This window comes from Nicotiana sylvestris, chromosome 9, assembly GCF_000393655.2.
Source record: "Nicotiana sylvestris chromosome 9, ASM39365v2, whole genome shotgun sequence".
Taxonomy (NCBI): Eukaryota; Viridiplantae; Streptophyta; class Magnoliopsida; order Solanales; family Solanaceae; genus Nicotiana; species Nicotiana sylvestris.
The window spans coordinates 3,166,084-3,192,024 of NC_091065.1; the positions used below are offsets into that span (position 1 = coordinate 3,166,084).

A 25,941-nucleotide genomic window follows, 5' to 3' on the forward strand; every position below is an offset into this window, starting at 1 on the left:
AATCTAAATATTCTGGACAAAAATGAGAGGATTAAATATATTTTTGCATTTTTTGTTACGTTTTTTGATTTTATGATTTTCTGTTTATAAACACGATTATTTTACTGACAATTAGTTCCACTAACTCATTTAAATTTCGTCGAGGTTTGGTAAATACCTGTCTTAGGAAGAACACTAGACACATGATTCAAGGCAGATTTAGAATGGATTTTTTGAGTATTATGAAAATTATTGTTTAATGACTCGAGCAATATATAAAAATATAAAAAGTTCAAACTCATTCTGAAAACTCTATATCCAAGATTTGCCTCTTGCACGTCGAATAAGGTTGGTAAGGATGAGTCTTTTAGCAGCATTTGTCGTTGAATTAACTTCAATGAAACTTTAGCTATTTCTTTCTCATCACAGGTGATCACGATCCAATTCTAGTCCTAAAAAGAATAAGTGTTCGCTACAAATATATATTTGTCTAAAATTTTGGAGTCGAATTCCACAAAGAATTAAGGTTTCACTGTAACTGTTCAATATCACTAAGAAGATAAGCTCGAACAATTTTTAAGTTATCAATATTAAGATTCTTATGTCTAACTAATTATTAATAAATTAAAGTACTAAATTAATAACTATGGATACTAAGGGCTGGAGACGAGATTGGAAAAGTCTAGAGTTATGTTTTCCCCAATTGTCGGAATCCTTCCCGCTACGTTTCCTACAATTTTGCCTAAGTATTCTCTATTGACACTCGACTTATCGTAATTTTCTCACGAGACCATAATGTACTGGTCATATTCTCTCGAATTACGCTAGCCATCACTTTTTCATCGCTCACTTTGATCATGTCAAAGCTTCATTATCTATAATCCCGCTTTTAAACTCACCGTATTGATCTCTCATATACCTTGGGAGTGACGTTGTTCAGTAACAACCTAAATATGCATTCTTTCTCACGCAATACATAATAAATAGGCATAGTCAGTTGATGGTCATTCAATCAACAGTAATAAACACGTAGTTGAACAAGTAGGAATATCCAAAAGCAAAATTATATTAAAACGTAACAAGAATTCATCCTCCAAACGGTTCCATCAAACCCTAGACTAGAGTGTTTAGCTACTTATAATTGTATAAATAATTATAGTAATATTCAAAAACATTAAACTACAGATTAAAGAAGAACGGAGAGAAAGACTCTTGTGATTCGTGCTCCAGTGTGTTCCATAGTCTTTTGCCTCTCCAATAATGTTTCCCTCCCTCTAAAAACTAAGTTTTGGAGGTATTTATAAGGCAGGGTTGAGGTCTACACGTCCAAACGTAATGAGGAAATAAAGTGGCTCGAATAAGCATCGTCAGCGCGGGGCACTGTCAGAGGCACCAACATTACTCCACGAGGCACCATACGAGGCGCCAATATTTCCCCGCGAGGCGCTAACAAGGCGCCAATGACAATGCCCTGGACAAAGCCTTGCACTGTCTACGACCGTGACTTTTCATTGCCTTGCACGTCTTCTTTTATTGTTCCATTTTGTAGCTTTGAGGTACCATTTCATGTAACTTTTCTCCAGTTCATGTCCAAGCATTCCTGCACATAAAATAAACTCTATTAAACTTAATTGTCGTACAAATTAGCATCCGAACAAAAAAATAAGTACGGTAAATAACGTTAAAATATATGAAATTATAGTACGACATTAACAAGCTCATAAAAGTTAGTAGTGAAAATCAAATGATTACCTATTCTATAGTAACCAATTGAACCCAATCAACAAGGGTTAGACCTAAGAAGAAGTACCATTTGACTATCCAAAAATGATAGTCAAATGGTTTCCAAAAACATGGTAAGGCTAAACCTAGGTCAACTATGCAATAGAGGTGGAAGGACTCTTTTCATTTATAATTGGCCCTACAACTATAATAAATGAGAACTCTCCCTATGTAAAGTGACAAAAATACAAATATACAACAGGGTAGAGGGTATGAGTGTTGAGTTTCTTTTTAATATAGAAAGGGGAAAATGGAGGGAAATAAAAAATTTGAGTAAAATTTTAAGTTTTACTCTCATTTTAATGAGACATTGTCCCTCATTGGTAGAGGAAAAGGAGTTTGGTGGGTTTATATACAAATGCACTTCATGTAGCTCTTAAAGAGTTAGGAAGAAGGCAAGCCTCGCCTCGTCGTCGTCGCTCGGCTTCGGTCAATTGATTGATTAATCTTTTGGACCAAATTTATTTGTTAATAGTAGATATTAACGTAATATTATCCGTGTTTATAACGGATATGTTCCAATCCGTGTATTGTACCACCAGTTGCAATAGTAGCCGCCTAGTGCTCCTCCCACCATGGCTAAGTGTTTGCTCCATAACAAGCTAGTGCATGCTCCACCATGGAGGGGGGGCGGGTCTCACAACTGACTGCTATAAATATGAGCAACAACAGTTGGAGAATGACACACCAAAAACAGAATTGAGAGCTATTGATCTTCTCTTCACCGAAAACTCAACGTTGGCTATAATTTGCATTCCTTCCTCTCAGAATTTCCATTCGACTTCTGAGTTCTCCTCCCTTGTTCTGCATTGTTTTAAACTACAAACAAAGCAACCGTAAGTGTGATTTGCTGCCGAACTTTGTGTTCGCTGAAACACTGGGGTTTGAAGTACCGCTACACCAGTGTGTAATTCGTTCTATCCTGGGAGGAAATAATCCATAACCTTGGGTACTAGGAGGGGATTAAATTCCTTAAGGAAACACTGTGAATTCAGTGGGCTCGAATTAATTTTTGTTTCAGTTATATTTACGTTTATAAGCTATCGTTCTAATTTTTCAGTCATTATTTACAAATACAGGTTTACCAACAATGAGAAATACAACATGACTATCTTCATGGTAGCTTTGACAACAATGGTGAAAAGCCAATATGAAGATAGCATTGATGTTTGGCCAGATGTGTGCAAAAGTAACATTACAATTTCGGGATATTACTCCCGGAATTAGTTATATCGCGATTTTTTCCCAACCAAACATAAGATAAATTCATCTCAAATTTAATTCCGAAATTAATTATCTGTTATCTCTCGTACCAAACGAGCCCTTAATTCTCAACTTGCAACTTTTTAGTCTATTTAACTAGCTAGCTTCCTAATCATTATCTGTGATATCTCTCTCCAAACAATACAATCTATCTTCGACTGTAGCAGACAACTGCTACATTTGTAAAACAATAATAAAATAAAAATAAAAAATCACACCAGTTTATCCATGAAATCGAAAGAATTCATAAGCTCATTTTAATTTTAAAAAGGAATAAAATAGTTTCACAAGAACAAAACAGATAGGAATAAGCTATTCTGTTCTAGAAACTTTTGTACCTATATCGGCTTGAGCAACCAAAATATTAATACTAATTAAGGAAGATATTTCGTTAAGATTGGCTACACTTTGCTAATCATATCCCCAAGTACTTTCGCTAGCGTTTGAACGTAGATTTGGTTGAAACTTAAAAAAGAGTTTTTGAAGTTGTGTTGAAAATAATTTTTAAAAGTTGAAGTTGTGTTTGGACATGCATTTTATTAGAAAAAAAGTTAAAGTTTATGATTGAAATGCAGTTTTTGGGAACTTGAAAAAAAATTCAAATTTTTTTTTCAAAAACTGATCATATTCCATGAATAAATGATGTTTCAATTTTTTTTTTAAGAAGTACCCAAAATCTATGGCCAAACGCAGAGCTTCAAACAACTGGCCATGGAAGCAAATTTGGAAAGGTGTGTCATCGTACAAGCTAAGACGCTTCTCGTTACTTTTAAAAAAGAAAAGGCAAAATACAAAAATAGATTTTTAAAGTTGGCCTCGGATGTATATTTCATACTCCAACTTACTCAATAATCAAATAGACACTTCAATTTCGCACAGGTGTATCTCGTGGACACTCCCGTCTGGTAAGCTTAGAGTGTGAGTTACAATCGCATATAACATGAAATAATGACAAATAAACACTTGACACGTATAACTTTTATAAAAAAGAAAAATAAAAACATTAGAAAATCCTCTCTACCATCTCCTTCACCGCCCACCCTCTTTCTCCTTCTCCATAAATTTTCCACCAAATCCCTCATTTTCTATTCAATTTCACTTGTGTTTTTTTTAGAAAATTCATCATCTCTATTCAATTTAATTTCTATTATTTTTAGAAAATTCATCATTTGCTTCAATAATTCATCGGAATATTTCATCGTCATCTAATTACTCGTCGCCATTCTCGTTTCCATTTCCACCACATAACGAAAATCGGTGGTGGTGACGATTCTAACAACACGGTGGAGAATTCCACAGCGCTTGCACTTGCAAACTAGGGTTAAGGCCCGATCCAGATTCATATAAAAATTGGAAATGATTCAATCGGTTGCGTGTCCAATTTGATCTAATATTAGAATCAAAAACAATAATGCTTCTTCTATTCGATTATCCTCTATTTCCATGGTTGCCATAAAAATCATAATACAATTTAATTTTATGGTTATTGAATGGTATATTTGGTGACGTGTTGTTTTTGTTGGGGTGATAGCGCGAGGATGGTGATGAGTTTGTGATGGCGGCGAAAGAGTGGTGGGGACTATACCTTGATTGGAGATAAAGAAAGTGAGCCCCACATGAAAAAAATAAAACAAAAATATAATTTTAAGAAATTTTACACACCCGAAGTTGTATGAAAATGAAACATTTTGCCATGTCAGCTCGGGATGCCCACGAGACATACAGTAAAAATAGCACGGTTTAGTCAGTTTTCGGACTGGTCATTTAAAAATTGCCAGCGTTTGCTAAGTCATTGAAAAATAACCTCTATTTTGCTGCAATAGAGACCGGTCCAGCATAATATACTGGAGTTCGGTGCACCTGTGTATGAACTTCCAGCATATTATGTTGGACCGATATATTTTGCTGGCTCCAGTATATTATGCTGGACAAGTATATTATACTGGAACTCCAGTATATTATGCTGAAGTATTTTTCCGGATTCTGAACAGTGTTTTCGTTCAGATTTATCTTTACATGAAAAGTGGCTAAAATTCGATTACTTTTGAAACCGTGGCCATTTGAATGGCCACTTATAAATCTGGCTATTTTTGAATTTCTCCCGACATACATGTGCCAAGTTGAAATGTCTACTTGATTATTGAGTAAGTTGGAGTCTGAGGCCAGTTTAAGTGTCTCTTTATATATATTATCAACTCTATTTGCGAAAAATACGGAAATGATAACCTTAAAATTATTGAGGCCTCTTCTTTGTTAATAACAACTAAAAGAAAAGCTGGAAATTTTCAAGTTTCAAGTGGAAAGAGTGTACAATTTAAACATACGAACATTGATAATACATGTGTTGCACACCAATTAATGTATTGCACACCAATTTAATGTTTTTATTAGATAATACATGTGTTATTATCTTATAAGTAACCTGATAGTATATTTTTTATTACCACAGTCAATGCATAAGACTTAATTTCGATATCTTTATAGAAGAATTAATCCAAATAATCGCTTATCCAATCGCTTAAATTAAAAATAGTTGCTAGAGTCATAATATATGTATTATATGTATATAATCGTGTATAATCAATGTATACAATAACAACAACATGCAAGTATTATCGCACACCGTGGGGTTTGGGGAGGGTAGTGTGTACGTAAACCTTACTCCTACCATGTTAGGATAAAGAGGTTGTTTCAATAGACCTTCGGCTCAGGAAAGCATAAGCACATCATTAATGAAAATATAGACAAGAAGAGACAACACCAAAAAGCCATATAAAAGCAGAATTAAAACTACAAGACAGTAATATGATCAATAATGAAAGAAAACAACGGTTAAATATGACCGATTATTTATATAATCAATGTATATGTTTAAAAAAAATAAACAATAAATATGACCGGCTATTTACGTAAACGCGAATTGTTCTTGTTCTTTTCCAGTAGAAGGAAGTCAGCAGAATCAAATCTATCAAAATCTATAAAAATCCACATGTCAACCAGTCATTGATCAATAACCCATCCACAAAATCTACAGATGTCACAATCTTTATAGTCCACCACATATTTTCCTAAATGAATCTTTATTCTCTCCACTATTAATTTTCATCCACTAGTCACCTCTTCAAAGGCCAAAATCCAAGTTCAGAAAACAAAGCAAAAACAAGAAAAGGTTAGAAAATTAAGAAAGATGGCAGCAAGAATGGCTACTACATCAACTGTTGTTGGTTTGGTTAGTTCCTCTCTTTCATCTTCAAAAAAGACATCCCTTAACTCAGGTAATTTAATTTTTTATTTTCTTCTCTAAAAAAAAATTTTTATTTTTGATTTTATGGCAATTTTCCACATTATCATAATGACTTTCTTTTCTCTATTTGCTTTCTAACTTATTGTGCATTTTCAAAAGGATTTTTCATGAGTAATACCATCAGGAGCGGACGTAGCCTCTTGGTTATAGGTTCAACTAAACCCATAAATTTCGACACAAAGCATGAATTTATATGTAGAAACTTACTAAATTCTAATAAATATTAGATTTGAACCCATAATTTTAACAGTACAATAAGTGCAATACTAAAATTTTAAAAGCTGAACCCATTAAATTTGAATCCTGAATCCGCCTCTGAATACCACTCAGAGGCTGATCCAATCTTATAGTTACGGGTTCGACAGAACCTGATAGTTTTGATTCAAACGTTACATTTGTGTTAAATTTTTTATTAAATATGTATAAATAATATATTTAAAACCGAATAAGTAAAAAATATTATGGTACACAACCTGTAAACTAAAAATCCTAGCTCGGCTTAACTCACGTACATTCCGTCACATTTCCAATTTTAAGTTAGTGAGTGCAAAATATTATTAAATTCTCTAGTTTGACAATTAGTATGGATTTAACATTAAAGTCATTTTTAATTTTTTAATTTTATATAGTATATATTAATTCTTAAATGCCTATACAACTTTGCCGAATGCTACATCCTGTAACTGTAGTAATAGAGGAAAATTTCTATTGACTATTTATTATAGGAATAATAGTCCTTTTTATTAGGTGGATTATTGTAATAAAATATTATTTTCACTTTTCCACTAATTCCATTTTTCTTCACAGGCTTCTTAAAATCACCAGTGACAGCAAGAAACCCTCTAAGGATCGCCCAAGCTTCAGGAGGCAAATTTACATGGTAAATTACCAGATAAAAATCTATTTAATTACAGTGGGGTTGCTTACACAGTTTTTATTTTTATTTTTATTTTTGAGTTTAACTTTTATAGTCAGTGTAGAATTTTCTTTTACATGATCAAATTACCTAAGGTAACTACTGATTAATGCTCGTAATAAATGAAATTAGTAACCTGTAATCAGTGGCAAAGGTACCTTTAGTGAGGCGGCTTCAGTTGAATTCCATTCGTCGAAAAATTATAGTGTGCTAAAAGGGTAAAATCTTTGTTTCGAGTTGGTATACGGATGGACCAACTCTTCTGGTCCTAATATTGAATATGAAAGATTGATAGCTTCACCTTCTTCTTAATCTTATTGGTTTTATAACTAGTGGCGTACACGAAATTTTTCATAAGCAGTGTCACAATTTGAAGAAATAAATAAATAAATTACTGTAGTTTTAAGTAGTTTCATTTCTATATTTATTCCCAATATTTTAAATTTTCTTTTATATATTTACTAAAAAAGTTCGACGAAGCAGTGTCTCGTAACACCGCATAGGACAAGGTATATATGCCCCTGCTTACCACGGACACAAGAGCACAGAACTCTCAACTCCCGAATCCCCCAGGGTGAAGGGTGAACCTTTTATGTGATTCAATCTCATCTATTGCTGCTTTCGAATCGATTAAAAAAATAAATATTTATATATATATAAAAAAAAATTGAATTTTCTTTATATAAAGGATATTTCTAGTTTCTAGTGTAATGGTAATGGTGCTTCAAAAATTATTGTGGAATATCTTATTTGAATTTTTGACTATGCCACAAATTAAATTATAGTATTAACATAAAAATTCTGAAGGGGAGCCTTGGCATAACTGGTAAAATTGCTGTCATGTGACCAGAAGGTCGTGAAAATAGCCTCTTGCAGAAATGCAGGATAAGGCTGCTTACGATAGGCCTTTGTGGTCCGGCCGCGCATAGCGGGAGCTTAGTGCACCGGGCTGCTCTAACATAAAAATTCTATACAATATCAACTTATGTAAGTTAATTTTTTCTTTTAGTCATAATTCATTTGTAATTTTGCAATGTGTAATTTGAAGCTTTGAGAGAGATTGGCTAAGGAGAGATTTGAATGTGATTGGATTATTGTGGAATATCTTATTTGAGTTTTTGACTATGCCACAAATTAAATTATAGTAGTAATATAAAAATTCTGAAGGGAAGCCTTGACGTAAGTGGTAAAGTTGCTGCCATGTGACCAGGAGGTCACATGTTCGAGCCGTGGAACAATCTCTTGCAGAAATGCAGGGTAAGGCTGCGTACGCTAGACCCTTATGATCCGACGGGAGCTTAATATACCGGGTTGTCCTCACATAAAAATTCTATATTAGCTTATGTAAGTTAATTTTTTCTTTTAGCCATAATTCATTTGTAATTTTGTACTGTGTAATTTGAAGCTTTGAGAGAGATTGGCTGAGGAGAGATTTGAATGTGATTGGATTTGGTCTAATTGGATGGCTGGCACCTTCAAGCATTCCAGCAATTAATGGCAAAAGTTTAAGTGGTCTATTTTTTGAGAGCATTGGCACTGAGCTCTCTCATTTCCCTACTGGCCCTGGTGTCACTTCTCAATTCTGGTAATTCCACCATAATTACTCTTTTTGTTTTACGCCCTCCTGGAAACAGCCTCTCTACCCTTCGGGGTAGGAGTAAAGTCTGCGTACATATTATCCTCCCCAGACCCCACTTGTGGGATTATACTGGGTCGTTGTTGTTGTTGTTGCCCTCCGATTATTTTATATGATGCATTTTTACTGGTACGGAGTTTAAAACGAGTCATATATATTTTTGTGACTATAAAATATCTCATTAAAAAAATTAAAGTTAAATTATTTTAAATAAGAAAAAAATTTAGTATTTTTTTTAGACAGATTAAAAGGCAAAAGTGCATCGCATAAATTGGAACAAATGGAGTAATTGAATACATATGTAATACAGTATTTACGGACTAAGATTTACAAAAAAAGAAAATGTCTAAATTGGTCACCAAATTATTGATTTTTGCTCGATTTTGTTACTCTTTGCATCCTCAATTTATCTGCCGTTATTTGACTTGGTACGGAGTTTAAGAAAGAAAGTACTTCCTCCGTTCCAATTTATGTAAACCTGTTTGATTGGACACGGAATTTAAGAAAAAATGAATACTTTTGGAATTTGTGGTCCTAAACAAGTCAAAAAGGGCTCCAGAATATTTGTGTGGTTATAAAAATTTCTCATTAAGAGTAGAATTGTAAGTTTAAGCTAAATTGTTTCCAAATTTAGAAAGGGGTTATTCTTTTTGGAACGAACCAAAAAAGAAATAGGTTCACGTAAACCGGAACGGAGGGAGTTATACTTTTAACATTTATGATTTAAAATAAGCTTTACATAATTATGTGACCACAAATTATTTCATTAAAGAAAATAGAAGTATACAGTATGCAACTCAATAGTATATGTTGTTTAGTGGAAAACCAATTTTCACAAATCTTATAGTCTAGTAGTAATGGTTAAAGTCTCATAAATATGAAAATTCAATTCTCATTGTCCCCCTTTCCCCTTGTGTGATCTGCCCTATGTTATAGAAGAAAAATTTAAAAATAATAATTCAAAATCTTTTTTTTTTTTTAATTAGAAACTCACAATGTTATATGAATTTTAGTGCATTTGGCCTATTTTTTGCAACAAAAAAACATGAAAATAATCAAGTGGACCAATTCGAAAAGAATAATTAGGGTTTTCTATAGTATTTATGGACAAAATACTTTGTTACAGATCAATTCTTAGTTTTCTCTAAATTTAGATATTTGCATTATTGTCTTAATTACAGGCTATGGATGGTCTGTTGGCACTTGGGTTTGTTCCTCTGCCTCACTTTTTGGCAAATTGGATTCAAAGGAAGGACTGAGAAATACTTTTAAATGGAATTTTTTTCTGATAATTATATTGTGTATAATGAAGAATCTATTAATGTCTTAACTCTCCTTCTTTCTCAATTTTCAGAATATTATGGGAGACAAATCCCTTCTACTTTCTGTACTTTTATTTACGGTTTTGTTTTTTTACCAGTGATAGGATATAAATAGAAAAAGCAGGAAAAAAAAAACAAAAAAAAAACAGTAAATGAGATAAATAAAGCAATTGAATTGTGGATTCTAAAAATGTCAACCTTTGTTTTTCGGATGAAAAAGCTCGTCGATCCAAATGAATCATTTTTCTGATCTCTCTTCGCTCCCCACCCTGAAACTGACCTACGACACAACGCCTATTCACTTCGAGCACGGGAAGGCAATGAAGTTCAGTTCATGAAACTACAGCGCAGCAGAGTGGAGCAGCCGCGACACGAAGTTCCTCACCTTAGTTGGATCTCACTAGTGCCACCTAAACGGTAGGTAGGCAACAACTACGACAAATGACACAACATAAATTGAAGATGAATCGTAATTCGTATATAATGCCGTAGTCAAGAATAGTTCAACAGATTTGGTGGCCTAAAGTCAAAATATGTTAAAAGGCCCGTAAACTTGTTTTTCATAAAATTTATAGAATAATGAGATACAACAGAAACCTACATGAATTGGTCTAATGATAAAAGTACCGCGCATGATGTGTGGATTAGATACATGTATTTTAAAAAAGCGTGAGCGCGTAAGGCGAAGTGTTTTATATATATCTCAGCGAGGCGTGAGCTCCGAGGTACGGGGTGTAAGTCCCATAGGCATTTAATTTTTAATATTTTATAAAGAATATAATTACAATAAATATTTATAAGCAGGTACAACAACAACAACAACATACCTAGTATAATCCCATAAGTGGGGTATGGGGGAGGCTACTGTGTACACAGACTTTACCTTACCTGGCGAGGTAAAGAGACTGTTTTCGATAGACCCTCGGCTCAGAAAAAAGTGAAAAAGAGAAAGGAAGAAGACGACGAAGATAGAAAGAATAAGGGGACAAAGAAAAAGACACCACCACCACCAACAACAACAACTACAACAATGAAATAACATGTAAAAGATAAAATAACGTCAAATAGTAACAAAATGGAAAATACGATACCCAGAGCGAACGAAACAATAAGCAAATACTAGGGGTCAAAGAATACGAAAAAATTAGCGAGCTACTAATACTACTAAAAAAGAACGGGAAACCCTCGACTACCTACTAGCCAACTACCCTAATCTTTGACCTCCACAGCCTTCTATTATGGGTCAAATCCTCACTGAGTTGAAGTAGCGTCATATCCTGCCTAATCACCTCTCCCCAATACTTCTTCGGCCTTCCTCTACCCCTTCGCAGCCCCGCCACAACCAGCCTCTCACACCTCCTAATAGGAGCATCCGTACTCCTCCTATGTATGTGCCGAACTATCTCAACCTCAACTCCCGCATCTTGTCCTCCACGGGGGCCACTCCCACAATTTTTTTTTTTATATATAGTTGTGCTCCATCCCCACAAAAAACTAGTCAAAACAATATATTATATGCTACTTAAAAGCACAAGTAACTTGAGTCGAAAAGAATAAAGTTTTCTATATGGAAGAACAAAAATGATGACTAATCTGTAATTTGAACGTTAAACTTGTTGCTATGAAAGAGAATGGAGTTCTCTTTGTATTTGTAATTTTTTTTGAATATTTGTTGCTTTTAGGAGATATTAGCAGACTAACGGATAAGATAAAAAATTGAAAAAGCCAATGATTTAGGGCTTCAATCAATAAAAAAGGTCTTGACTTTTAAGTTTACAACATTTCAATTCCTTTTTAAAACTTTTGAGTAATGACCAAGCTGACTTTTGAGAAATTGGGTATTATATGAAGGACTTATTCAACAAATTTTGTTTTAATTTGAAAAAGTCTCTAGGACTTACACCTCAAACGCTCGGGTGTACGCCCCGAATTGCTGGGCGTATGCCTCTTGAAGCTTTCGCCTCACACTATCGCCTCAGGGCGTTTACGGCGCGCCTTGTCCCAGGGCTTGCCCCGAAAACGCCTTTTAAAACACTGTTTTGAACTATATCAAAAACTATAAAGACACAAAAAAAACTTATTGCCTGAAGTATGAATCAATCAAATATGATAAAAAGAAATAGTCAATTTAGAGAAATTGAGATGAAATTAGAAAGTGTAATTGTTAGAAAACTGAACAAAAATAAGTGAACATAAAGGAAGAAAAATTAGAAGTAAATATACTACATTTAATTGAACGAGGGAAAAAAAATTATCGTCATTTATCCACTCAATCATAAACCTCAATTAAATTTTAAATAGTACTAGTCTCTATGTCACATGTCTCGCTCATGTAGCACCTAAACTATTGCAAATACTAGATAGAAAAAATATTACTATGAGAAATATTTTCATGATAAGATATTTCATTAAGTTTCCTATAAAATTACTATATTGTGTAGTAAGATTGTAATAACAATTTCTTACGTGTATATCAGTTGTGTTTATATAAATATTAGAAGTGTTAATGTGGAGATGGAAGTACTTCGAAGAGCAATGTAGGAAAAATAATTAATTCGTTCATAAAATCTAAAAAAATCACTTATTTTGAATCACAAAAAAAAAATTATTTATTGTGGACCGGGAGAGTATATTGCGTCAAGAAAGTGGACCCAAAGTGTTAAATTACAACGTGTTTCTTCTGGCGATAAATAATGAAAAAACAAATTGGTTTAGAAAAAAATACTAAATATAAAATTTAATTCAACAGGAATGATATTTTCAAGAATTAATTACTAATTTGTGTAAGCACGTAATTTTTGACCCGCACAAATTTTAAAGTTAGTTTTAGTATTTTAATATTTTTAAAATATTTACTTGACTTTATTTTAATATAATTTTAATCTTTTTACTTTTAGTCCTAAGACATAAAAAAATAGTTTTATTTATCGTGTTTATCGCTTTTCTATATTTTTATCTTTAGTTTAAGATCAATTAGTATCATTTTTATTCATGGTATCTTAATTTTATCATGACTTTAGTCTATTTTCTTTACTTTTTACTTTATTGTTATAACATTTAAAAATACAAAAAAAGTAGTTTCATTTTAAAATTTTGTTTATTTACTTAACTAAGTTTAATTAATATTTTGGTAGGACTTTTGAGTTTGTCTTTGTCCAACAAGAAAATTTGTAGGCCCAAAGGTGTGAGTCCATTTCTTTTAACTTAAACCCAATTATTCTTAGCCCATTTTTCCCAACCCATTAGCCCATTTATGTGCAAGATTTAATCATAGCCATCTATTTCCTTCTAATCCAATGGTCATCATGTCTTCCCACCTTCATATAAAATACCCAATTATAGAAACCCTATCCTTATCTTCCATCTTTAACCACAAAAACAACACAACCGAGAACCACCGAAAATTCCCCTCGATCGGCCCTCTTCTGCTTCAGACCCAAAGAGCCTCAGCTCGCCGGAACCCCCGATTTCAAGACCAAACCGCCACACCACCTTCCCCTATTAAACTCCAATTTCGCAATTAAAAAAACTTCTATTTCTAGTTCTACACCTTTCGAATCCTTTAACTCATAGAAGCTCAGATTGTTGAACTAATTTTGGCCACAAATGAGTTGGATTGGGGAGCTCAACAATGAGCTCGTTCGTTGAGGTTGCCGTTCGTTCAACACTATTCAAATCGATTGGAAGCAATGGACTATTATGTTCGAATTCTAGTTGTCGTTCGTTCAATTTGGTTGCCGCTACTGCTATTCGTTTCTTTTGGATCATTTTGAGTTTATGTTTATTTCTTTTTTTGCTGCAAAAATTACGGAGTTCGACTGAGGTTAAGCTGAGTTCGAGTTCGCCGGCGAGTTTCAGTCCGTTGGCCTTGGTCGAGTTTTCTTATTCCCGGTTCAGTTTGGATTCAATCTAATTTCTCAGAAGAAAATTACCATTAAAGGTCTAATCTTTTTTTCCTCGTGCATTTTTATGTTATAACTTTGATGCAGATTGCTTGACTTTGCAAACTAGTTTTGTGGCTTAATTTATATGTTTATATTTTCTTGGCAGAATAGTTATTGTGCTTTGGAGTCACTTTAATTGAGAATATAATAAACGAATTGAATTTGGGTTATGGGTTTAGTTAAAAGTTGAAATTAAAGACGACACTATTTTGAAGGCATGAAAGTGATTTGAACTTAAGAATGCTTTGATTAATTCTCTTGTTTGATTTTATTCTATTAATGGACGTGAGATCGGGATTTAAAGGAGCAGAATTGAAATTTGAATATTACATGTTGGCTACTTTATTACTTCGATCGCTAGGAGCATGTTTAGGCCGACAACATTTGGGTAGGCAAACTTTAGGTCTTTTCATTTATTTAGTTCGGGGCGAGAGGTCGTTCCCTTTAGTTCATTTGCAGGGGAAATGCCCCGTAGACTTTGTATATATTTATCCGGGATATGCCCCGTAGTATTTGTATTTGGAGGCCAAAAGTAGAACTTGTAGTATTTTTATTTTATTTCCATTTTTCATTTTTTTTCTTTTATTAGGTAGGGACGACCTCGAGCCTCTTGTGTGTTTATTTTTCTTTGTTGTGTTTATTTTACCTTAATTCGAATATTCTAAAAGCCCACTAAATCAAGTATGCAACCTGACTTTCACGGGACTTGGGGGGTGCCTAACACCTTCTCCCCGAGTCAAATGAACCCCCTTACCCGAATCTCTGGTGCAAACTTAGTTTTGGAGTCTCAAGTATTTTGAAAGAAAAAATTATTTTTAGAAAAAACGGTGACCTGACACACCGATATCAAATGTCAGGTGGCGACTCTGAGTTAATCCTTTTGAACACTATCTTTTATCACTTTCAAAATTGAAAAACCCTTTCGAGCTTTACTAAATTCCTTTTATTATTTTAAAAGGGTTAAGTGGATTTGGTTAAAAAAAAAAGGGAGTGACAATTTGAACGGTATAAAAGTCGGTCAATAATTTTGTAATTATTTTTGGCATGGTTTCTTCCCTTTCTTTGTATGAGTACTCACTCTTGAGTGTATTATTACGTCATATAAAACAAAGTGTCATTAAACATATCTTTTACTTTTCCTCTACACTAAAACTAACTATTCTTGATGCTTTAATAGTGTAAGTATAATTTCAATAATTATCAAACAAAAAGAGTACAATGTGGATAATAACTCATAAAATATGATGTGAGGACTAACAGTCGAGGAATTCAATTCCGATCTTACATTAGTTAAATCTATTAACATACTCATTCTTCTCCTAAATGAAAATTTTCTCGAACAAAATTAGTATACAACAACAACAACAACAACAACAACAACAACAACAACAACGACACAGTATAATCCCACAGGTGGAGTCTGAGAAGGGTAATATGTACGCAGACCTTACTCCTACCCCGAAGGGTAGAGAGACTGTTTCCAGGAAATTAGTATCAACACAAGAATACATATGAAGAACCAATATTTTGTGTACTAAATAACATCACGTAACATCTTGAACAGTAAATTAAAGTTACCATAATTTTCATCTATAAATACCCCGAATTCCACGCTCTCAGTTGGCCTTTCAACATTGATTAAGAAGTTGAGACCAGAGGTGGCTCGTCCATAAAGCAGGTAAAGCAACTGCTTTAGACCCCACATTTGTTGAGGCTCCATTTTTTACGCCTAATAGGCAATATATAATTAATTTTTTTAAGTGAAGTAAACAAGTTTGATTTCTTTATTAAACAAATAAAGAGATGACGGATTTGCAACTGCTTTGATTTCTGCCAAGAAAATTGCATTTGAAATTAATATCGTACCCGAATTTCATAAGAAACGTATAATATTTTAGGAAGAAATAATTTGAGGAGAATGTTAATAGTGAAATCTTAAATTCTCTCGAAGAGTCTTTTAGAGTTGATTATTTTTTATACATATTCCCTCTGGTCCATAATACCTTTGTTATGCCCCTGAAGAAAATACTGACTCCTCGAACAAAAATATATTTTGACTGAATTATCCTTAATTAAAATTTATATGTTGTTAACTTGATACATTGAGATATGTAAATAAGGGCAAAATTTGGAAAAATAAAGTTAATTATATAAAATGACACTTATATTGGACTAAAATAAAAGCCAAAAAAGTCATTTATTATGGATCGGAGAGAGTAGTAGATTTAAACAATTGGAGGCATATATGAAAATATTTTTGGTTTTCTATTTAGCAGTAAAAACTGAGATCACTAGATGATGGAAATTTGAAAAAATATTGTCTATATCATGCCCCTTAAATCATAATAATAAACTCGATATTGATAGTTTAGATTTATTTTCTGAATTAAAATGCTCAATCAAATAAAATTATTTGATTATTTTTCAAATGCCTATATTACTTATAGAATAATGTTAATAACTTCTATTACCGTTGCCTCAGCGGAAAAAAGTATTTCAAAATTAAAATTGATAAAACCTTATCTAAGATAAACAATGTCTCAAAGATATTAAATGAATTAACTATATTGTCGATTGATAAAGACTTATTAGAAAAATTGATTATAAAAAATTAATAATAACTTTACATTTAAAAACAGTTAGAAAAAAAGATTTCAAATAAAAATAAAATATTTTTTATTAATAAAAAAGTTAAGGCCTCTCATAAAATTTGGCTTTAGGCCACAAAATTGGTCGGGCCGCCCCTGATTGGGACAACAAAAATAGTTATTCTCACATCAAATATTTCAAGAAAATAATATCCAGATAATTTTGGATTTCACAATATGGTCATGATATAAAAATACCAGCAAACGTACATTAATTAAAGGCATTAATTTATTTTCTTAAAATTTAAAACGTTAAATTAACAACCACAAAAAGAATAAAATATTAAAGGAACATACTGTGATGCTTGCTTTGATGAAGATTAAGTGGGCGTTTGGACATAAAATTGTAAAATTTTAAAAAAGAAGAAGTCAAATTTCAAGTAAAAATGGTATTTAAAAATTAGAGTTGTGTTTGGACATGAATATAGTTTTGGATTGTTTTTGAAGTTTTGTAAGTGATCTGAGTGAAAATTTTGAAAAACAACTTTTTGGAGTTTTTCAAATTTTTCAAAATTCATCTTCAATTGAAAATTAAAAATTTTATGGCCAAACACTAATAAAGTGAAAAAATTTCGGAAAAAAGTAAAAATAATTCTTATGCCCAAACGGGCTCTAAAGATAAAAATTAATAACTCTATTAATCTTCATTAACATGAATATGAAAACCAAAATTTCTTGGATATTTTGAAGAGTTGGTAGCAGAGATAGAACTAGGATTTAAAGCTTATTGGTTCTGTGTTACAATATATATATATATATTGAATTTTTAAAAAAAAATATAAAATATAAACAAAAGCTACTGAATTCGATCGAACCCGCATCAGACACGGTAGCTCTGCCCCTGTTGGTGGGAATGTAGTATTTTGACAACGAAGTTCTGTTAGCACATTTTAATTAATTATCAACGTACTAAATATTACGCAATGTCTAGACTTTTATAATTTTATCCAATATAGTTATTTCAGCAAATAATTTAGAAATGCTTTTATCGTTCAATATTGTCATAAAAGTGAAAAAGAGATCAAGTTATTCAAAAACTTATGAGATATAGAGTTATTCAGTCAATATTTCGAAAATATTTTTATTGTTCAATATTATCAAGAAAAAAAGATCAAATTATTCAAATAAATATGAGTACTTCTCATCATTGTTGTCCGAACATAAATAGAATAATAGGCATACTTGCTCAAAAAAGAAGTAGCTATGTTTATGTCCAAAACGTACTTAGTAATATGAATGTATAATCTATGTATATGGTTAAAAAAGGTAAACAATAAATATGACCGGCTGTTTGTGTAAAAATTCCTAAAATTAAATATGGCCTATATCATATATTGGATTACATATGGGCTAACGGGTATGGTTAAGAAGTATGTCCAAAACGTAATAGGTTTATATATGGCTTAATGTATAATATTCCGATCTTGTCCTTTCACTAAGTTATTAGGTATAATTTTTTAAGAATATTTTTGTAAATCAATATTATATTCATATTTTTATAATAATATAAATATAGATTAAAGTTTAAAATCTTTTACTTTACTGATAATAATTACATAAATTATTTGTTGCATATAATATAGTATTTGTACTTTTGTGACCTTTCATATTTGGGGGCACGCAATGGCTTCATTTGCCTTCCCATGCCCCTAATTTACGTGACATATTTTTTATTAGTTATTCCAAAAATAATGACACACTTCTATAGTGGAAAGAGTTTATCTTTATATTTTTATTTTAAATTAAACATAAATTTGGAAAAAACAAAAATAATCCTACTTCCATTCAACAACTTAAAATAAATAGTAATCGATCATAGGCTTCTTAATAGAATAGATTGCGCCAACTATAACATTTGAAAATACAAAACCGCAAAGCATATCAACTAAGAATAATATCTACCCTCGCCATAGAAGTTTTTTTTTTTTTTTAAAAATTAACTATCACTGCTAAAAAAACTGGTTGTAGCAACGGACAAATTCTGTAGCTAAACGGAAAAATCCGTCGCTATTCTCATTTAGCAACGAATTAATAACAGATGATCAAGAAATTCTGCTAGCTAGGGGCGATTTAGCGACAGATTAGCGATGACTTTCGTAGCTAATTCCAGTTTTTTTGTAGTGTATAAATAGCAGTGGCACATGCATTTTATTTCAAAAAGCCCCCTTTTAAAACACAAAATCACATAGACTTTTAAGAAAAAGTAAAAGAAAAATTTAGACATAAACCAATGTCATAGTTAAAAAATCCAAAAAATTTAATTTCATACTAAAGACTTGAAGCATAACCATAGATTTTTAATAGACTTATGTCGCGCCAACTAGGGCAATAGAAAATACAGAGCCCCAAAGCAGATCAACGGAGACTCTGTTTATCAAGATCTTATAATATGAGAAAAAATTACCTAATTATTTATTTATTGAATTTTGAATATGAGACCTCATCGGTGGCGAAGTCAGGAGTTTTTCTTAGGGTGTTCAAACTTGAAAGAAGTAAAAAGAATTTCTGACGAAGGGTGTTCAATATATGTTATATACCTCTAAAACTTAATATTTTACATATATACGCAGTTTAATTTTCCGACGAAGTATGGTCAATTGACCACCCTTATCATAATGTAGCTTGGCCCATGGACCTCATCATTCTTTCACTCATTTCATTGGTCAATAGACTACTCCCTTGAGTATGGGAGTTCATAAAAATCCGAAAAATCAAACCAAACCGACCAAAAAAATTGATACTTTTTAGGTTTGGTTTGGTTATGGTTTTGAATTTTAAAAACCGATTAAATTTGGCTTGGTTTTGGTTTTAATCAAAAAATAACCGGAAAAAACCGAATCAAACCGACAATAAAAGAAGCTATTTAAATTTATTATTACACCTATATATGTATATTTTTATATAAAATTTCTAAAATTTTATGGTATATATTAGTCATTTATATTTTTAGTCTAGTTCTTTGCTACTATAATAATCTAATTCTTTGCATTTACATTCTAGTTTGATTGGTAATTTTTTTTGTTAAGTAAAAAAATTTATTTCATATTATAAATAATTAATTTTTAATTGAGTACTTAAATTACGCTTGAGTGTGGTTTCTTCATTTCTTGAACGCAAAACAAAATTTATACTAATGTACAATAAAACCCAATTTTCTTTATTTGATAGCAATTAAACTTTTAAAATCATATTAATAAATATGTACAGTAAGTTTTAATCCACTTGCTTTATTATTCTCTCCTCTTCTCTCCCGCCCTTTTACTTTCTATATTTGGCAACTGCACTTCTTTTAAAACCAACTCTTCATACACTACGCTCCCCACAGGTAGAAAACAAATCCCATCTCTATCAAGTCTTGATTCTTGGTGCAAAACCCAGAATTTATTTTCGGTTTTGTGACTACCCATTTGTGAATCTTGGTGAATTTTCAATCATGGCTGTTGATGAAGCAGATCCGGATTCGAGCCCGATAAAGATTCGAGAAGTATGGGCTAATAATCTTAAATCCGAATTCGAACTCATTTCAACTGTGATTGATCAGTACCCTTTTGTATCTATGGACACAGAATTCCCCGGTGTTATCTACACGCACAATCCCGGGGAACACGCGCAGGCGTCGACGGCGGACAAGTATACGCTGTTGAAACGGAACGTCGATGCTTTGAATATTATTCAACTTGGGATTACGCTTTCTGATTCTGCCGGAAACTTGCCACATTTGGATTCCGGCGACCACCGGTACATATGGCAATTCAATTTCTCGGACTTTGATGTGGCGCGTGATAACCACGCTTCGAACTCGATCGAGCTCCTTCGCCAGCATGGGATAAATTTTGAAATGAACCGGGTTTTAGGGATTAACTCGGTGAATTTTGCCGAGTTGATGATGTCCTCAGGGTTGGTTTGCAATGCCTCAGTGAGTTGGGTGACTTTTCACGGCGCGTACGATTTCGCGTACTTGTTAAAAATCCTCACGCGCCGTCAATTGCCCGGCGGGTTAAATGACTTTTTGGGAAATCTCAGGGTGTTTTTCGGTAATACATGTTATGATGTGAAGTATTTGATGGGTTTCTGTGGACATCACGGGGGTTTAAACCGGGTGGCAGAGGCTTTGGCCGTGAACCGGGCGGTCGGAAAAAGTCACCAGGCCGGTTCAGATAGTTTGCTGACGTGGCATGTTTTTCATAAAATAAGGGATAATTCTTTTTTTAAAGGTGAACTGGAGAAATATGCTGGCGTCTTGTATGGGTACGAAGTGTAATTAAGTATCACTAATAAAGTGTTAGTAAATATAACTAATTTAATTAATTCTTTGTGGTGGAAAAGTTTGATCTCTTTGGATGAAGTGGCTAATGGAAAAGTTAATTAGAGATTAAAAGTCTGATTATGGAGATACCTTTGCTTTCTTACATTGACTAAATTTCATTAAATTAATTTTAAAATTGTGGACTATTCGTGAAATTGATCAGTGAGTAGTTCTATTTGATTAAAGGAGGAGGATTGCGAACGAGCATAAAATTGACCTATTAATCGTCATAATATAGATATTGTTGCACTAATATAAAAAATTATTTACGCTATCAGCATATATAATTTAATTCCAGTGGATATAATTTTATTCCACGGTTCACGAAATTATTAGACTATGATATTTGATCAAAGGACGACATTAGAATTATCGTAGTCAGTAGTAATTACAATTGTAGCATTTCAGAAATATTTTGCTAAATATTACATCTCGTTCATGCTTAAAGTTATACAGTCTATTTGCCCCTCCAAACCTTAACGATTTTCATTTTTTCTTATTCAGGTTCTTCTTTCTATAACAACGGTCTAAGGCGGAGCTAGAGTGTTAGTTACGAGTTTGGCCGAATTCAATAATTTTGGCTCAAATTCTGCATTTTTTTAGAAAAATTGATTGAATATGTATAAAGTATTAATTTAGAACTCAATAACTTAAAATAATTACAGTTTCGAACTCGTACATTTTAAATGCTGGCTCCGCCTCTATCAATCGTGCATCTTCCTAAGAAATACAATGTATACTCAAAAGCAGATAAATTGATTTTTTTCACCAAACGTAGATATATATTACATTAATGTAGCAAATAAACAATTTGAACAAAGGTGGCCATAGCATTCTTTTACAATCCAACTTGAAATATAGTTTTCCCAAGATACTTCCTTTAACAACAACAACAACAACGACCCAGTATAATCCCACAAGTGGGGTCAGGGGAGGGTAATATGTACGCAGACCTTACCCCTACCCCGAAGGGTAGAGAGGCTGTTTGCATCTACTATGAGGTATTAATTTTTCTCTGAATCATATCAATAACACTCTTTGCATCTGATAAAATCTTCACCTTCTCCCACCATTTGTAATTGCACGTTCAACGGTCATTCTTATCGCAAGCGCTTCAACAATTATAGCTTTTCCCACAAACTGGATTGGGGATCCACGGGCATGAAGCAGTTTTCCAAGGCTATCTTAGAGAAAGCCGGTGAAAGTAAATATGCGTAGTTGAAAACGCAGTTGGAAGTAACATGACAAAATGAAGACGAAGGAAATATTGATACCTAAAGTGATATTAGGAAGTCAGGTTTAATTTTGTATGTTTAAATCACGATATCACATATACATGTTTTAGAGTGAATACTGTCAAATCTCTTTGTAACATCCTCGTTTGTTTCAAATATTTTTGAATGTTATAACGAAGTGCTGTTATACAGAACATATATTATAACATAACAGGAAAATTAGTTCCGGAAAAGCTTGACTTTTATAGTAAAGTGTTGTTATAAAAGTATATTGTTATAGAGATGTCTGACTGTACTAGAGTTCTAGTTGTACATTATTCAAGTACTAACATGTGGATACAACTGTTGGTTGATATGAACTCCGATACTTTTAATGCGGAATATTGATGTATAAGTTAAAATTTGCTAACATTTAAATAAATATTAAATTCAAACTTATAATTTTAAAATCATAATAGAATTAACTGTCAGAGTCGAACCCATCAAATTTAGATAAAAAATTTTGCCGAGGAATTTTTCACTTTATTTAAACAATTACCATCACACAACCTATTTCCCTTGCCCAAAAGGAACCCAAAAAAGAACAAGTAATTCTTAGTTCTCGTCTCTAGATTTTGCATTCACTTAAATGACTACGTAAAAATATTTATTTAGAATGACTGATCAATTCTAGATACACACAGTGGCGGATCCAAAATTTTAAAGTGATGGGTGCTCGCAGATAAAAAATCCAAAAGAAGAGGAAAAAAAAAAATTTAGTTATGGGTGCTCACTCTATATTTATCTAACTATTTTTATAATTGCCTATATAAATTTACTAAATCCGGTTAAAAGTAATGGGTGCTCAAACACCCATAAGTATTCATGTACATCCGCCACTGGATACACATATATATGAAAACCATCGCTATTTGTTTATGGGGAAGTTTTACCTCCCAATATTTAATAGAAACAACCCTCATTATCAACTCGAAATTTAGAAGAATTATGCTGTCTTGTAGTTGAAATGCATGTTAAATAGAACATATATCTTAAAATAATATGTTTTTTTAAGAATTTTGACGTTGTTTTAAGATGAAAAATATTACCCCCTTCCCCCCCCCCCCCAACAAATACACAACAACAACAACAACCCAGTATAATCCTACTAGTGGGGTCTGGGGAGGGTACTGTGTACGCAGACTTTACCCCTACCCTGGGGTAGAGAGGCTGTTTCCAAATAGAACCTCGGCATCCTTCACTCCAAGAACTCTCCACCTTGCTTTTGGGGTGACTCGAACTCACGACCTTTTGGTTGAAAGTGGAGGTTGCTTACCGTGAGAGCCAGCCCCTCTTGTCTAACAAACACACACAACGCCAAAAAGGAAAAAGAAATCTCCCCCCTTTTTTCCAAAAGGCTGCGTTAAGCGAATGACTTGATAGTTACACAGGGATGATGAAGATAAATTTAGTGGCAACATAGGCAGAGAATGATCTACTGCAAAATCCAGAATTTAAATTTTATGAGTTTAATTTTTAAGATTTTTAATATTGAACCCATTATATTTATGAAGTTATGGATAATATCTACTATTTTTGTAATTTTAATGAATTTTTTCTCCTCCAAATCAGAAGTTATGGATGTAATTGAATCCGTCGATTTAACACTACATTCGCCCCTGAGCATAGGCACGCAACTACATGGGTATTAATTTATAATTTAGAACCATAACCTGCACATAAAAATGTTGCTAATACAGACGAAAACTCAATTTGTATAGTACTCAAAATGTACAACATGTTTATAAATCAATTTAGTAAAATCTCAAAATTAACATATAAAATTAAAATTTTAAAAAGGATATCAGCTACTAATAGCTGTTTCATAAAATAAAAGCTTTTTTCTCCTCCTATATCTTTTCATAAACCTCTTTTAAAAAAATGTTCACAATATAATCTTTCAATTGGCACAAATATCCAAGAAAGCTTGAATAATAATCTCATGATAAGAAGACGAATTCAGATGTAGAAAACAATTCAATAGCTCCTTTAAATCTTCAGGTGAGTAAATTTCCATCTCAAAGATCATTTGGAGCATGGATTTCTTGAAATCTTGAAACGGATCACTCGAATCCTTGACCACCACGACACTACCATGAATTTTTGGGCATATGCTGACTCTAAATTCTGAATCCGCCTGATCTGATGGCAGTAAAAAGTTGACATAATCATTTTGATCAAAACTAAGCGGAGATAATGAATCTATGTTAGTAGAGAAGGTGTTGGAAGTGTGATTATCTTGAAATGGATCATCTGAATTCTTGACGACAGTAACGTCATGAATTTCTGGATACGAACTGACTCTAGGTTCTGAATTCACCTCTGATCGTGATAAATTGGTATCATTATTTTGATTAAAAATAGGTGGAGACAATGAAGATATGTTAGTAGAGAAGGTGGCGGAAGTGTGATTATCTTGAAATGGACCATCTGAGTTCTTTATAACAATAACACCGTCACGAATTTCTGGGAAAGAGCTGACTCTAAATTCTGAATTCGCTTCTGACGGTGATATATTGGTATCATTATTTTGATCAGAAATAGGTGGAGATAATGAATCTATGCTAGTACAGAAGGTGGTGGAAGTGAAATTAATATCTTGAAATGGATCATCTGAGTTCCTAACAACGGCAATACCACCACGACTTTCTGGAAACATGCTGACTCTAGATTTTGAATTCGCTTCTGACGGTGATAAATTGGTAGAATCATTTTGATTAGAACTAGATGGAGATAATGAATCTATGTTGACGGAAAATGTGATGGAAGTGTGATCATCTTCATCAAGATCATTATCATTGATTTTCCCAAAACTTGAAGAAGTGTGACAAATGCTAGGTGATTGCTTTGTGTGAATAGGGATTTTGAGTTTTGGCTTTGGATTTGGTTCTAATATATCTACTGAATTTGGCTTACTACAACCACTACAACTAGCTCCATTGGATATGAATAATTTCCCAAAATTCCATTTTTTCTTGCTCTTTGAAGACATTATAGAAGTATAGAAGGAAGAAAGAGAATGAAAAGAAGATTTGTAAATTTGTGAGTAAGTTAAAAGTTTATATAAGGTATTGTGATAGTTGTCTAATTGTCTTTTTCATAGATTTCGTGTTTTTTGGGTTTAATAAAATTTGGAAACAAATAGAATTTTGTTTTCTTTTTTCTTGTCTTTTTCTTCGAGGGGCTTATCTTTCGGAAAAGGGTAGTTGTGTGTGAGGAAAAATATAAAAATGGGGAAAGTTTGTTGGAAAAAAACAAAAGAAAAATTTATAAGGTTTTCTTGTTGGAAAAAATATTTGTTTACACCCATAATTATACTCGACTATATTAGTTTTACCGTAACTAGTGACAAAATTGAGGTAAAACTATGTAGTTAATTATAGGTGTGCATGTAAGAATATATATATATATATAGAGAGAGAGTCAAATATCTCTATAGCAACATCCTTATATAATAACCATTCATTACAAAAAGCTAAATTTTTCTCGTAATCGATTTTAAGTTATATTTTACCTCTGTATAATTGCTTTTACTTATAACAACAACGTCCTTATTTATAGCAAAAT

General features: G+C 32.6%; 3 protein-coding genes across 3 annotated transcripts; 2 read left to right on the forward strand and 1 right to left on the reverse strand.

The window, feature by feature from the left end:
* Positions 1-6,079: 6,079 nt before the first annotated feature.
* Positions 6,080-10,266, forward strand: LOC104240326 (photosystem I subunit O). Its single transcript, XM_009795158.2, has 4 exons — positions 6,080-6,299; positions 7,136-7,208; positions 8,650-8,829; positions 10,062-10,266. Exons 1-4 carry the CDS (start codon positions 6,212-6,214, stop codon positions 10,150-10,152), a joined length of 432 nt encoding a protein of 143 aa, XP_009793460.1. The 5' UTR covers positions 6,080-6,211; the 3' UTR covers positions 10,153-10,266.
* A 9,901-nt stretch (positions 10,267-20,167) lies between these two features.
* Positions 20,168-21,055, forward strand: LOC104240327 (probable CCR4-associated factor 1 homolog 11). Its single transcript, XM_009795159.2, has one exon. It carries the CDS (start codon positions 20,228-20,230, stop codon positions 21,053-21,055), a length of 828 nt encoding a protein of 275 aa, XP_009793461.1. The 5' UTR covers positions 20,168-20,227.
* Positions 21,056-24,227: 3,172 nt separating this feature from the next.
* Positions 24,228-25,380, reverse strand: LOC104240333 (transcription repressor OFP4-like). The gene has a single exon (XM_009795163.2). The coding sequence runs from the start codon at positions 25,364-25,366 to the stop codon at positions 24,275-24,277; it is 1,092 nt and encodes a 363-aa protein (XP_009793465.1). The 5' UTR covers positions 25,367-25,380; the 3' UTR covers positions 24,228-24,274.
* Positions 25,381-25,941: the final 561 nt, after the last annotated feature.

What these genes read in the sequence shown, in the direction of transcription:
- LOC104240326 (XM_009795158.2), top strand. Translation starts at nt 6,212, where the DNA reads ATGGCAGCAAGAATGGCTACTACATCAACTGTTGTTGGTTTGGTTAGT. An exon ending in AAAGACATCCCTTAACTCAG is followed by an intron (nt 6,300 to 7,135) that starts GTAATTTAATTT and finishes TTTTCTTCACAG; the next exon opens with GCTTCTTAAAATCACCAGTG. An exon ending in TCAGGAGGCAAATTTACATG is followed by an intron (nt 7,209 to 8,649) that starts GTAAATTACCAG and finishes TGTAATTTGAAG; the next exon opens with CTTTGAGAGAGATTGGCTGA.
- LOC104240327 (XM_009795159.2), top strand. Translation starts at nt 20,228, where the DNA reads ATGGCTGTTGATGAAGCAGATCCGGATTCGAGCCCGATAAAGATTCGA.
- LOC104240333 (XM_009795163.2), bottom strand. Translation starts at nt 25,366, where the DNA reads ATGTCTTCAAAGAGCAAGAAAAAATGGAATTTTGGGAAATTATTCATA.